Below are 14,983 nucleotides of genomic sequence, written 5' to 3'. Positions count from 1 at the left end.
ATAACATTTTTGACATGCGTTTTTCTGGATTTTGTTGTTGTTATTCTGTCTCTCACTGTTCAAATAAACCTACCATTAAAATTATAGACTGATCATTACTTTGCCAGTGGGCAAACGTACGAAATTAACAGGGGATCAAATACTTTTTCCCTCACTGTATGTCTGGCACAGAAACCCACAGTCTCACACATAGACCCAGACTTACACACACACCCGCAGACTCACACAGAGACCTATAGACTCACCACACAGAGACCCATGAACTCGCAGAGAACCATAAACTCACATAGAGAACCATAGACTCATACAAAGGCACATAGACTCACACACAAATCCACAGACTCACCACATACACACACACTCGCTGACTTACCTCCACCGTACGTCTGGCACAGATATGGGAATCTCCAGACGTTGCCAAGACCAACCGCAAAGCCGACACAGCTGAGGAGATAGTCAGCCTTGGTCCCCCACTGCGCCCTCTCACGGCCGCCTTTGTTTTCATTCATCCTCACCCTGCTGTATCGGGGTTTTTTTAGAGGCAAACGATGTCATAGGCGCAACAGAAGATCGTTCATAAATGAGGTAATAATCGTGCGTACGATGGTACCAATCACTCAAATACTAACTCATAACTCACTCATACACTCACATGCTCATACATTCACTCAAATACTCACTCATACACTGACTCATGCACTCACTCAAGCACTCACTTATACACTCAATCAAATACTTACTTGGTTTAAAAATAACTGTTTATCCTGACCTTTCGGGCCACCCAGTATAATAACCATATGTGTCCTGATTTGTACGCCTCCCTGTATAATAACCCGATGTGTCCTATTAGGCCACCTGTATAATAACCCTATGTGTACTGACTTTAGGCCACCTTCATAATAACCCTATGTGTCCAAATTTTTAGGCCACCTTTATCATAACCCTATGTGTCTTGAATTTTGGGCCACCCTGTATAATAACTATATGTGTCCTGACTTTTCGCCACAATGTAAAATAATAACACTATGTGTTTTAACTTTTGGGCCACCCTGTATAATAACCCTGTGTTTCCTGACTTTTGTCCCACCCTGGATAATAACCTTACGTGTCCTGACTTCAGGAACTCCCTGTATAATAACTCGATATTTCCTGGTATTGGGCCACCTTGTATAATCCTGACTTTTATGCCACCTGAATAAAAACCCTATGTGTTCTGACTTTAGGCCACTCTGTATAATGAACCTGTTTCTTGAATTGTGGGCCACCCTGGACAATAACTAAATGTTTCCTGACTTTTAGGCCACCTGTATAATAATCCTGTGTACTAACGTTTAGGCCAACCTATGTGTCTTGACTTTGGGCCACCGTGTATAATAACCCGATGTGTCCTGACTTTTCGGCCACAATGAAAAATAATAACCCTTTGTGTTTTAAATGTTGGGCCACCCTCATAATAACCCTATGTGTCCCGATTTTTGGGGCACTGTGCAAAATAACCCTGTGTTCATTACTTGTAGGCCACGTTTTTAATAATCCTATGTGTCCTGACTTTTGGTCCACCCTGTATAATGTCCATGTGTCCTGATTTTTGGGCCACCCTGTATAATGAACCTGTGTCTTGACTTTTGGGCCACTGTACAATGACACTATATGTCCTGAATTTTAGGTCACCCTGTGTAATTAACCTGTTTCTTGAATTGTGGGCCACCTGTATAATAATCCTGTGTCCCGATTTTTAGGCCACCTGAATAACCCTATGTGTTTTAACTTTTGGGCCACCCTGTATAATAACATTGTGTGTCTTGGCTTTAGGCCACCTTTATAGTAACCCTATGTATTCTCACTTTTAGGCCACCTGTATAAAAACCCTCTGTATCCTGACTTTTGGGCCACTGTAAAATAACTATGTGTCCTGACTTGTAGGCCCCCTGAATAAAAACTCTACGTGTCCTGCCTTGAGGCCACCTGTATAATACCCTCATGTGTCCATCATTTTAGGCCACTTATATAATAACCCTGTGTATCCTGACTTTTGGGGCACTCTTTATAATAACCCAATGTGTCGTGAATTGTCGGCCACCTGTATAAAAATCATATTTGTTCTGACTTTCAGGCCACCGTGAATAATCACATCTGTCCTGATTTTTAGGCCACCTATATAATAACCCTATGTATCCTGAATTTTAGGTCAAGCTATATGAAGAACCTGTACTTTTAGTTTTTTTCGGAAAAGTCACGTAGGTAAAAAATCATAAAAAAATGTTTTTTAATGAAAACAACTAAATGAAATCACGACGTTTCGGAAGCAACACAAGCCTCCGTCTTCAGGTGGAACCGCCACAACAACATTACTGTAATTTTACTGTGGTGATTTAATTTAGTTGTTTTCATTTTAATTTATTTCATTTTATTATTTTTTACCTACGTGACTTTACCGAAAAAAACTAAAAGTATGGATCCTTGCAGTCATGAAAACTTTAAATCTAGAATGAACCTGTTTCTTGAATTTTGGGCCAACCTCTACAATAACTACGTGCCCTGACTTTTAGCCCACCTGTATAGTAACCCAATGTGTCCTGAATATTATGCAACCTTGAAAAATGAACCTGTACCTTGACTTTTAGACCACTTATACTGGTAGTAACCTCCTGGTTACACCAGCCCACGGGGGATTATTCTGTCCGTCGTGCATTCCAAATATTGGAGGGGTGGGTGGCGATGGGTGGAGAGGGGAGGGAGGGGCTTGGTTGGGAGGGTAGGGTGGGGAGGGGAGGGTGGGGAGGGGCTGGGTGGGGAGGGGCTGGGTGGGGGGTAGGAGGGGTGGGGCTGGGTGAGGAGGGGCTGGTCTCCCCGTGGTGGCCTTATAAAACTAAACGTTTTACAGGTAGGAATAACAGATTCCACACTGCCCACCAGGGATTATTTGTCTGTCGTGAATCGGAATGCAGCCCACCCATGCACCCCCCCACCGACCGCCGAGCAGGGCCACGATTGGTTGAGGATGTCGGGGAGGGTGGGGGGAAGGTAAACACGCCCAATCATCCAACTTCCCCCCCCCCCCAAACGCCGAGCGGGGCCGCCATTGGTAGAGGTGGGGTGTAAACACGCCCACTCATGCAATCCCCTCCCCACCGAATATGAGCAACGCCGCGATTGTTGTCGATGTCGGGGAGGGTGGGAAGGGTAAACATGCCCACTAATCCAACTGCCCCCCCCCCAAACGCCGAGCGGGGACGCCATTGGTAGAGGTGGGGTGTAAACACCCACTCATGCAATCCCCTCCCCACCGAAAACGAGCAACGCCGCGATTGGTTGACGATGTCAGGGAAAGTGGGGGGGAAGGGTAAACATGCCCACTCATCCAACTGCCCCCCCCCCCCCTGAACGCCGCGCTGAGTGTGTGTGTGAGTCTGAAAGTGTGAGAGTGTGTGTGTGAGTGAGTTTGAGAGTGTGAGAGTGAGTGTGTATGTGTGTGAGTCTGAGTGTGTGAGTGTATGTGTGTGTGAGTCTGACAATGTGAGAGTGAGTGTGTGTTTGTGAGTCTGAGAGTATGAGAGTGAGTGTGTGTGCGAGACTGAGAGTGAGTGTGTGAGTCTGAGAGTGTGAGAGTGAATGTCTGTGTCTGAGAGTGAGTGTATGTGTGAGTCTGAGAGTGAGTGTGTGAGTCTGAGAGTGAGTGTATGTGTGAGTCTGAGAGTGAGTGTGTGAGTCTGAGAGTGAGTGTATGTGTGTGTGAGTCTGAGAGTGTGAGAGTGCATGTGTGTGTGTGTGAGTCTGACAGTGTGAGGGTGAGTGTGTGTGTGTGAGTCTACCAGTGTGAGTGTGTGAGTCTGAGAGTGTGAGAGTGAGTGTGTGAGTGAGTGTGTGTGTGTCTGAGAGTGAGTGTATGTGTGTGAGTCTGAGAGTGTGAGTTTTAAGTGTGTGTGTGAGTCTGAGGGTGAGTGTATGTGTCTGTGAGTCTGAGAATGTGAGGGTGAGTGTGTGAGTCTGAGAGTGTGATGGTGTGTGTGTGTCCTGACTTTTAGGAGACCCTTATAATGAACCAGTGCCTCGACTTTTGCGCCACCCTTTATAATGACCCTATGTGCCCTGATTTTTAGGCCACCTGTCTACTAATCCTATGCGTTCTGAATTTTAGGCCACCCTGTAAAATAACCCTCTGTGTCCTGAATTTGGGGCCAACCTATATAATAACCCAATATATCCAGATTTTTGGGCCAACCTATATAATAATAACAACCCTATGTCTTTACTTTTGGGCCACCTTTATAATAACCCTATATATTCTGACTTTTAGGCCACTGTATAATGAACCTGTATCTTGACTTTTCGGCCACCCTGTATAATAACCCTACGTGTCCTCACTTTTTGGCCACCCTGTATAAAAATGACCCTATATGTATTTACTTTTGGGATACCCTCTATAATAACCATGTGTGTTCTGACTTTAGGCCACCCTTTATCCTATTTCTCCTGACTCTTGTGCCACCGTGTATTATGACCCTACATGTCTCGACTGCTGGGCCACTGTGTATAATAACCCTGTGTCCTAATTTTAGGGTACCCCTGTATAATAACCCTATATTTCCTCACTTTAACGCCACCCTGTATAATGAACCTGTTTCTTTAATTTTGGGCCACCCTGCACAATAACTACATGTATTCTGACTTTTAGGCCACGTGTATAATCAGCATTCGTGTCCGGACTTTTAGGCCACCTTGTATAATCAACCTAAGCGTCCTGAATTTTAGACCACCTGTATAACAAAACTATATCCATACTTTTGGGCCACCCTGTATAATGACCCTATGTCACTTGACTTTGAGCCACCCGGTATAATGACTCTATATGGCTTGACTTTGGGGCCACGCTGTATAACGACCCTATGTGTTCTGACTTTTGGGCCACCCTGTATAATAACCCTGTGTCATGACTTTTCGGCCACCCTGTATAATAAACCTAGGTGTCTTGCATTTTGGGCCACCCTGTATAATGACCCTATGTCTCTTGACTTTGAGCCACCCTGTATAACAACTCTGTATGTCTTTACTTTCAGGCCACCCTGTATAATAAACCTATGTGTCTTGCATTTTGGGCCACCCTGTATAATGACCCTATGTGTACTGACGTTTAGGACACCTATATAATAACCCTGTGTCGATACCTTTGGGCAACCCTGTATCATAATGACCATGTGACCCGACTCAACAATGACCGTAGACTCAGCACTGACCATAGACTCAACACTCCCCATATACTAACAATGCACATAGACGCAGCACTCACCATAGACTCAACAAAACATGTAGACTCAACATTGCCCAGACTCAACATTCCCCAAGGACTCAACACTGCCCGTAGATTCAACACTGCCCGTAGACTCAACACTGCCTATAGATACAACACTGCCCGTAGATTCATCACTCCACAGCGATTCAACACTGCCCGTAGATTCAACACTGCCCATAGACTCAACACTGCCCGTAGACTCAACACTGCCCGTAAATCCAACACTCCCCATCGATTCAGCACTGCCCGAAGATGCAACACTGCCCGTAAATTCACCTCCCCATCGATTTAACACTGCCCTTAAATTCAACACTCCACATCGATTCAACACTGCCCGTAGATTGAACACTGCCCATAGACTCAACACTGCCCGTAAATCCAACACTCCCCATCGATTCAACACTGCCCATAGATTTAACACTGCCTGTAGACTCAATTACTGCCCGTAGACTCAACACTGCCCGTAAATTCACCTCCCCATCGATTCAACACTGCCCGTAGACTCAACACTGCCCGTAGACTCAACATTGCCCCTAAACTCAGCACTGCCCTTAAACTCAGCACTACCCGTAGACTCACACTGTCCGTAGACTCAACACTGTCTGTAGACTGAACACTGCCCGTAGCCTTAATACTGCCCGTAGACTCACCACTGCCCGTATACTCAACACAGCCCGCAGTCTATGAGTCTTTGTGAGTCTATAGGTCTCTGTGTGAGTCTATGGGTCTCTGTGTGAGTCTGTGGGTCTCTGTTTAAATGTGAGTCTATGAGTCTCTGTGTGGGTGTATGGGTCTCTGTGTGAGTTTATCGGTCTCCGCGTGAGTCTATGGCTCTTAAAGTGACACCATCACATGTGGTGTAACGGGCCAGGTGTGAGTGTCCCGAGCTAATCTCACCTGGTGAGTGGGAAGAGCCGCAATTGTCGCTGCGATTGTCTGGGGATGTCTCCCTCTCTACAGCACGGAGATCAATGGGAACCTTCCCAACACCAGCAGATGTTTTATACGCACGTAGGGGTGGGTTTGAAAGGAGTGCCATTAATGTGAAGCACGGGTGTTTAGTGGACGATTAACAGAAGTTAAATAAGCATATTTATTTTAAGACCCTCCCCCACCACCAAGACAACAATAACAGCAACTCGCTTGAGCAGTTCAACACAAAAGACAAAGATCCCCAGTGTGGCCTTAACAGACTGTTGGGGCAAATTCTGTTAGCGAGCACCTATAAAGGCTGGCATGGCAAACGAGGGAGTGGGTGGCCAGGACCACGCCCGGCCGCCTTTGTCTCCCTAGTGGCGATGTTTACACACCGCACCTTTGGGCCACACACGCAGAGACCTCCAGACTCATACACACAGAGACCCGCAGAACCACAGCAACCCACAGACACACACACAGTCCACAGACTCACAGAGAGACCCACAGATTCACACAGAAACCCACAGACTCACACATAGAGCCCCACAGACTCACACAGAGAGCCATAGACTCACAAACACACACAGACCCGCATACTCACACAGAAACCCACAAATTAACACACCGAGACCCCAATACTCATACAAAGACCCACATATTCACAGAGACCCGCAAACACATACAAGAAACCAGTCTCACACGGAGAGACACACAGACTAACAGAGAGACCCACAGATTCAAAAGACGAGACAAAAATCCCCCATATAGACATAACAAACTGTTGGGCAAGTGCTGTTAGCGAGCACCTATAAAGGCCAGCACAGCACACGATGTGTTCGTGGCCAGCATTATAATGTTTGTTCGACCACCTTTGTCTCCCCAGTGGCGATGTTTATACACACCGCACCAAGTACTAATTTGAGGCAGAGTCGACCTAGGGGAGGTCCAGGACCGATTCAGATAATCGTCACCGGTAGTCATCACCGGAAATCAAACTCGGGTGGCCGGGTTCGTAGCGCAACACGCTAACCACTGCGCCAAGATCGGCCCCTGTGGAGGAGGTTCGTTAAATATGCTACTAGGTAGTACCAGCCTAGGTGTACAGTGAGGCTACTGGTCAGTTGGAGGCAGTCGCCCTCCAGCAACAATGGAGAGCAGATGAGCGATGCTCACAAAAACGAGCGTAGCGCCGGGCATATTAAACGCAGCAAGTTGGCATAGTAGGGGCACAGCTGGTGCATCTCAGGCCGTCAACTCATAGCACCTGGGTCCCTGCACCTAGCATCGTACAGTAATCAACCCATGGCACCTGGGTCTGTCCAGTAACCTCATGTACCTAGCCAGGCACATCAGTCAACATGTTACACCTGTGCATTGGTGTCCGAGCAAGTGTATGAGTGAGTGTACATATTCTACTTCGGGAGCGTTGGCCCAGGAGACCACGAGTTCCATTCCCACTCACGGCCAACACGCACACAGAGGCCCACAGACTCATTCAGATTTTCCCATAGAACTACAGCGATCCCACCATCCTGGAGGATCACCATCCCTGGCGAACTGGGAGCTGAACGTTTTAGGACATCGTAAAGCGGTGTGGTACTCTCAGATTACATTGAGATTACTCCTTACTCCGAGTTATGATGAATGAGTTCTGCTCTTGTGCAACATGGCAGCAGCAAGCAGCAAACTAAACTCTTTTTGCTTTTACCAGGTAAGGACCACTGAGTTATGTAACTATTTTTTAGAAGCGACCTGGCTACAAATGGTAGCTCACTTCTGTTTACTAACCCTCATATCTTCCACAACCCGTTCCTGTGGGTGTCAAGCAGGAGCCGTAACATCTCTCACTGGGAGGTGGTGCAGCAAATTGCGGACTAACCTTAATTTGAATGTATGTTGAACTCCTTTCGCACCGAACGTAGCCAACCGCGCAAATCGGAGGTACAGGTGAAGGACAACAAACTAAACACCATAACAAACAGTTTTAAAGAAATTGTTTTCAATCTGGATAGAATGTTTCCCACTCGCATGCTTGGGCTTCGCTTTCCTCCCACGTGTATAAAAAACACGCATTGTCTGTTGACATCTTAATATATAGAGGACTGCGGACCTTGTGCAATTCTTGGAAGCGCCGGCTCCTGACGACTGTGTAGCTGCTGCTGCCACCCCCTTATCTAAACTAAATAACTATGTTTGACTTTAGCAGGTAAGGCCCACTGATATATGTAGCTCTTTATCAGAAGCGGTGACCATAAATGATAGCTCCACGAAGTGGCTTATCACGTGGACATTTGTAGCAGCAGTCATACTCTGAACACGTGATGTTTATTCTAAATGTGGAGGAAAAAAACCGGAGTTCCCGGGGAAACATCCACGGGGAGAGAGACACGCAAACTCCAAATATACAACAGGTGTCAAGGGTCAGGGTCGAACCCAGGACCTCCTGAATACCAGATGAGGGAATTCACATCTCGCCACGGTGTCACCGATATATGGTCCACTATATACGATAAAGGGGTTAGGACAGCAGCCAAGCAGCCATGCAACTAGGAAGGCAACCAGGCAGAGACTTGCAACGCTGATCCTCGACCTTCCATCACCTCACGGCTGTAGGACTCGACCTGTGACACCGGATTAACCGCCAGTCACACTTCGGGGCTTGCTTTACATTTTAATCATTGCTGGTGATTCGTTCATTCACCAGACCCGCTGGCCCCGTGAGGTATCTCTCGTTAATGGGTAACTTCCCGTCCTACAGAGTGAGACGGGACTGGGGGCGGGGGGTTCGGTATAGCCTGGTGGGGAGCGGTGGTGCAGTGGTTAGCGCACTCCAACTACGCTACGAGCCCCACGACCCAAGTTCGATTCCCACTCACGACCCAAAAAACGATTGGCGAATATTTTGAACCAGAATCAGAATCTTTAATTACCAAAAATGTCCAGTGGTGCTGGGCCTCCCCTAGGTCGACTCAGCCTCAAATGAGAACCTGGTGTGCGGTGTGTTGTAAAAATCGCCACTGGGGAGACAAAGGCGACCGGGAGTGGTGCTGGCCACCCACCCTCTCGTGTGCCGTGCTGGCCTTCATAGCTCCTCACTAAGAGCACTTGCCCCAAGTCTGTTAAGGCTATACGGGGGATCTTTGTCTCTGTGCGAGTTTGTTGGTCTCTCTTTGTGTCTAAGAGTCTCACGTGAGGCCTCTCGTAGGTCGACTCAGGATGAAATAGTACCTGGTGCAGAGTGTCCTAAACATCGCCACTGGGGAGACAAAGGCGGTCAGGCGTGGTGCTGACCACCCACCCCCTCATTTGCCACATTGCCGGCCTTCATAGGTGTTCGCTAACAGCACTTGCCTTAACAGCCTGCTAGAGGCTCCACGGGGGAGCTTTGTTTTTGCGTTGGACCGCTAGTGGAGCTGAAAAAATCTGCTGACTGATTAAACACGAAGGTGGTTGAATCATCTCTCACACAAGGACACCGTGCCCAAAAGGATTGGACACCGCATGCTCCCCAAGGTAGAGGCACCGTCATACATGTGCCACGTAGCCTCTCACCAACAGGGACTCTGGGTTTAACTCCCGACCCGGGCGGTCCTCTTTTTGTTGAGTTTGTATCAGAATCAGAATATTAATTTATACTGGAGGAATTCGATGATCTATGAAGCTCTTTTTCACAGTGTTCTCCCATTGTTCTGTAGAGTGAATTTGTCTTTGTATAACACGGGCTAGAAGAGAGATATACTGATGGTTGAGTGAGTGAATGAATATGTCGTGACATAGAATGGGTCACTACGTAGCATAGCGCTGCTTGCTGACAGAGAAGGGGATCTGCAGTTGCAGCAGCTCTGACTGACAGCAGGTCGCGTGACAAGCCAGAGAGAGGGATGTAAGGAAAAGGTTACAGAGGGGGCACGGAGAAAAGCCCGAGGACCCGCGAGTAGGTTCTGGAAAGGGTGCGTGGCTGGGGCGGAGCAAGGCCACGCTGGGAGGATAAAAGTGGACCCGAGCGAAGGCTTGGGGCTGTCACCATGAGTAGGATCCTGTCGATCACCTGTGGTGCCACGACCGTGGAGCAACTCCGCAAGCGCCGCGACTCCCTCCCGGCGCCCACACTAAACACACACCCGCATGCAGAACACCCACGTAGTGTCCTGGCGGGGGGGGAGGCGGTTGCCTGGCACATCGGGTTTTAATCGGAAGGGCCCCTAGGGGGAGAGTCCCATGGTTTCCCGGTGCCAGGAGATTGGCTGACCCCCACAGGACAGGTTCCATTGCAGTGCCCTTAAATTGGCTTAAAATTGTATGGGTGCAAAAAGGCGAGGTTCCCTGGGCCAACCGCAATGAGTTACTCACAACATTGTGGGGAGAACGGAGGGTGGAATATTAGGCGTAAAGAGCAAAACCGAAGGCTCAAACTACTGGGCACTGGAGAACAATGGGTAAGGGGCGGAAAGAGCAAAAAAACCGGAGGCACGAACGAAGAAAACGATGGGTGGAGGCGTAACAGACGCTCCAAGTAAAGGCAGGGCATCAGTTGCAAATCGAAAGGTAGGCACGTGATTGGCTGCGCGACGCCCCCCCCCCTGGGGCCTTTGAAGTTTAGAGTATAAAAGTAGGAGCCCAGCATCCGTGTGATGCCAGCGAGTGCTTCTGCGAGACAGTGATTGGGCAAGTCTTCTCTCGTCCTCCTCCCTCCGACTCTCTCAGCGTCTGTGGGACGCCGTGAGTCCAGTTTCAAGGTAAGTGGTAGGACGTTTGAGTAGCTGGGTTCATAGGCAGAATTACGCTAGGCTTTCCTTGTGAAATATTCCTCCTCGGGGTAACGCGTATTGGCGCCATTAATAAACTCTAGTATAAAATATCTGTGTAGTGTGATTTCTGGGTGTGTGGTCAGAACCTCGGCATAGCGTCTGTGATCTGTGTGTGGTGCGTCTGCGTGGAAAGATGGTGTGCCCAGAGTGAGCACAGGGCTGCAGCGCAGGGGTGGTGCGAGTGATTTGAGCATGCGCGTGAGGCACGTGTACTGTAGAACACACGGCCGCCGTCGTTTGCGCGTGCTTGCTCTCACGTGCGTGTTTACACAGCGTGCTTTACACATCACGTTTACACAGTAGAAATAGCGTTAACGGTGAGGCATGCCCCATAGCCCTATCCCGCCGTTCCTTTTCTGCTAGCATTAGCCTCTGTTTGCACAGAGGATTAAGGCTTATCCACGGGGGGGGGGGGGGTGTAGGTGTGCATAATCATACCGCCGCCGTTTCTGTTGAGGATAACCTCGACGGTGGTAAGCGCTCGCATGCATGCGTGAAGCCAGATAACATCTTGAAAGTGTTGTTGCATGTTTGGGTAGACTTTTTCCTCAAGTTCCTGTTCTGAAGTGGAAAGGATGACTTTAGACACGGTGATAAGTCCATCTGTGCCGTCAGCAAGAATACTGCCATTTCCAATATCAAGAAGAGCTTCAGAAAAGTTGCCTGCCTCTTGGTCTCCATGGAGATATACACACATGTTTGTAGTTAGTCTCAGTTTCATCACGTGCCTCCAGAGGAATGATGACTTGATGCAGGACTTTTAACTTATCAGCTTTGGTTCCTCGAAGTACAACAGGTAAGGTTTGTCGGAAGTCACCAGCCATGAGAAAAGTTACACCACCCATAATCCTGGAATTGCTGTGGAGGTCCTGCAAAGATGTGTCGACAGCCTCAAATGCTCCCTTGTGGGACATGGTGCATTCATCCCACACTATTAATTCACAATTAAGCAGGACTTTTGCAAGGGCAGTCTCCTTTGAAATATTATAAACAGGGTTTTTATGTCGGGATATATCCACTGGAAGCTTGAATGTGGATGGGCAGTTCTTCCTCCAGTAAGCAGAGTTTCCGCAATCCACGATGATGCCACAGCTAGAGCAATTTTCTCCCTCTGGCGAACCTTAGCCAGGAGCAGGTTGAGAACAAAGGTCTTCCCAGTACCACCAGGTGCATCAAGGAAAAATATGCCTCCATTTTTAGACTCAATGTCTTCCAAGATTTTCGTGTAGGCTGCTCGTTGTGCATCCATCAGATTTGGTTCATTTTCCTCAACAAATTTAAGAAGCTCTAACCCATCACATAATATTTCACGTAGGATCTCTTGAGCAAGGACATTCAGGTTGTCCCTGTAGGAGTGTAGGGTGTTGGTAGTCCGATAGACGTGAGGTCTTTTCCACCAATGGAGTGAAGTTTGTCCTCAAGGAGGATGAGGGCCTGGTTATAGATGATATCATAAAAGGTGACGTCGAGGTTTGGATTATCTCATTGAGCTCTGTGGAGGATGTCCTTACTCATGCCCTCTTTGTATTTTTGCCAGAGTCCCATGGGGTTAGATGGGCTGCAAACTTGAATATTTATGCAGAAGAGCAATCTCAGTTGAGAAGGGGACTGACTAACAGAAGCTTCTATCATAGCTTTATCAAGATGCTGATCATTATCAAGAATTCCACGAAGATTGCAAGTTTCCCTGTATGTTTGGCAGACAACTCCTTCCACTGTTTTGAGATCTTTGAAAGATTTGGGTCCTTTGACAACATGGAGAAGCATTCGGAGAAAGTAGCACTCCTGATCGTTTGGATGAACTGTGTAGACTCTTCCTAAGGCATCAGATTTAGCGTCACAAGCATGTCGCTTCCATATTTCTTTTATCAGTCCATGTATAGTAGGAGGGAAGTTTATGGTAGAGCAGGTTGGCAGCAAATGGGTCACTTTGGCACAAAACAAAGAACGCCATTAGGGTAGTATATTATGGAGCCAGGGCCTGTTGTTAGGCATTTCCTTCGGTGAAGTAGATGCGTTGACTATTTTCGAGCTGAACTACCAAATGGACGACTGTGGGGGAACGCTCATGGATAATAATAATAATAATAGTTCAATTTGTAATGCGCGCAAATTTGCAGACGTAGTGGCCGCAACTCAGAGCCGCAGAGCCAAGCTCAGAGTCGCTCGAAAGCATGATTGTAGAGGTGAGTTTTGAAGTCTCTCTTGAAGGAGGCGATTGAGGTGATGCTGTGAATGTGCAGAGGGATATCGTTCCAGACTGTTGGGGCTGCCACTGAGAAGCGACGCATAGACATGACCATCCTGGATCTTGGTATCAAGAGGAGGTCGTGAGTCGCGCTGCGCAGGCATCTGCCGTGTGCTGAGCTGCAAGTTGTCAATAATGAAGAAAGGTACGGCGGGCAGGCGGATATGAAGGCATTGTGGCAGAGGCAGGCGGTCTTGTATGTGACCCTACTGGCGATGGGTAGCCAGTTGAGAGCACGGAGACAAGCTAGTGAGTTGAGACGGGGATCAGTGTGGGCAATGACGACGCGTGCTAGGTTATTTTGTAGTCTTTGAAGTTTCTTTAGGTTGCCAGCAGAGGTCCGGACTAGGACGGAGTTGCAATAGTCAAGGCGAGACCCAACTATGCAACATGCCAATGTGTTGGCAATTTCAGTAGAGATGAGAGGACGTATGTGTCTGAGAGCCTTCAGGTGAAAGTTACATGAGCTGATGATATGGTTGGTTTGACGGTCGAAGGATAAAGTTGAATCTAGGATGACACCGAGGTAGCTGAAGTGGTCGGTGAACTTGATGCTATGACCGAAGATGTGTATGTGTGTGGGGAGTGCTGCTGAATTGAGACGTTGCTTGGTACCTAACATGATGGCCACTGACTTTTTCGGATTAAGGACTAGGAGGCTAGGTTGTGTGCAGTGAACCATTGTTGCACGGCGGTGGTACATTCCGAGAGCCTCTCGAATCCAGATGCATTGCTAGAATCGATGGCGGTGAATAGAATCATGTCATCCGCGTATGAGTGATGCTTAACACCGAAGCTTGCGATGAGCCGGCCGATCGGGGAGGTGTAGGCTGTGAAGAGCAGGGGACCTAGTACAGAGCCCTGGGGAACCCGCATAATGCTATCGTTTCAGGCGATGTGGACATGCCCACCCTGACTGAAGATTGCCGATCAGAAAGGTACGAAACTATCCACTTGAGTGCTGAGCCGCATATACCGAAGTCGGATTTCAGGAGGGAAGTAAGGAGCGAATGGTTGATGGTGTCGAAGGCTGACGAAATGTCCAGACTTACAAGTGCAACAGTTGAGCCGGAATCAATGATCGTTAAATTGTCATCGAGCACTCTAGTGAGTGCTGTTTCTGTGGAATAGTTTTGATGGTAAGCTGACTGGAAGCAGCAGTAGTTTGCGGAGGAGGTGATGTGTGGTTGTAGCTAGTCGTTCAAGGAGTTTAGAGAGGTTCGAGAGGTTAGTGATGGGACGATAACTAGATGGGTCATCCGGGTCTAGACTTGGTTTCTTTAACAAGGGAGAAACCAGGCCAGCTTTGAGGTTGGACGGAAAACACCCCGAAGAGAAGGAGGCATTTGCGATGTTCCTGATCATGATGGCGAGTTCCGGAGCACATTGCTTGAACAAGGAACCTGGGAGCACGTTGAGTGGAGCTGCCTTTAAATGAAGTGATTCAATTAAAGAGAAAACGTCTTTTGTAGACACCGGCTTTAGAAGAGTGTCTTGGTTAGTGCTTACAATTTTTGGTACCATGAGCGGGGTACAATGGTACGATGTGTCGGTAGACGTGCACAAGTTTGCGACGGTGATTAGCTTGTTGGTGAAGTAAGTATTAAAAGAGGTGGCAAGTTTCAGTGAGGCAAGGGGATCGCTAAGGTGAGGGACCATGGTGCTACCAGGATGTAGAAGATCTTTGAGGGTTTTCCATAGAATGCGCGGTTTTCCGGT

At 48.0% G+C, this 14,983-nt stretch overlaps 1 protein-coding gene across 2 annotated transcripts in view; it reads right to left on the bottom strand.

Moving 5' to 3' along the window:
• Nucleotides 1-6,415, bottom strand: part of LOC144730297 (sodium-dependent neutral amino acid transporter B(0)AT1-like) — a 164,893-nt gene extending 158,478 nt beyond the window's left edge. Inside the window, exons 1-2 of one of the 2 annotated variants that reach the window (XM_078610997.1) lie at nt 6,188-6,415; nt 374-519 (exon numbers count right to left, since the gene is read on the bottom strand). In XM_078610997.1, coding sequence (XP_078467123.1) covers nt 374-509 — 136 coding nt within the window. In that variant the 5' untranslated portion in view covers nt 510-519; nt 6,188-6,415. Of the gene's footprint in view, nt 1-373; nt 2,721-6,187 lie in introns of those variants that run through there. The other variant, XM_078611006.1, reaches the window with a different exon arrangement.
• Nucleotides 6,416-14,983: the final 8,568 nt, after the last annotated feature.

The sequence above is a fragment of the Lampetra planeri genome, chromosome 2 (assembly GCF_965212315.1).
Source record: "Lampetra planeri chromosome 2, kcLamPlan1.2.h2, whole genome shotgun sequence".
NCBI lineage: Eukaryota > Metazoa > Chordata > Hyperoartia > Petromyzontiformes > Petromyzontidae > Lampetra > Lampetra planeri.
Note: the sequence above shows the minus strand (reverse complement) of the source record. Positions and strands in the feature narration are given on the sequence as shown.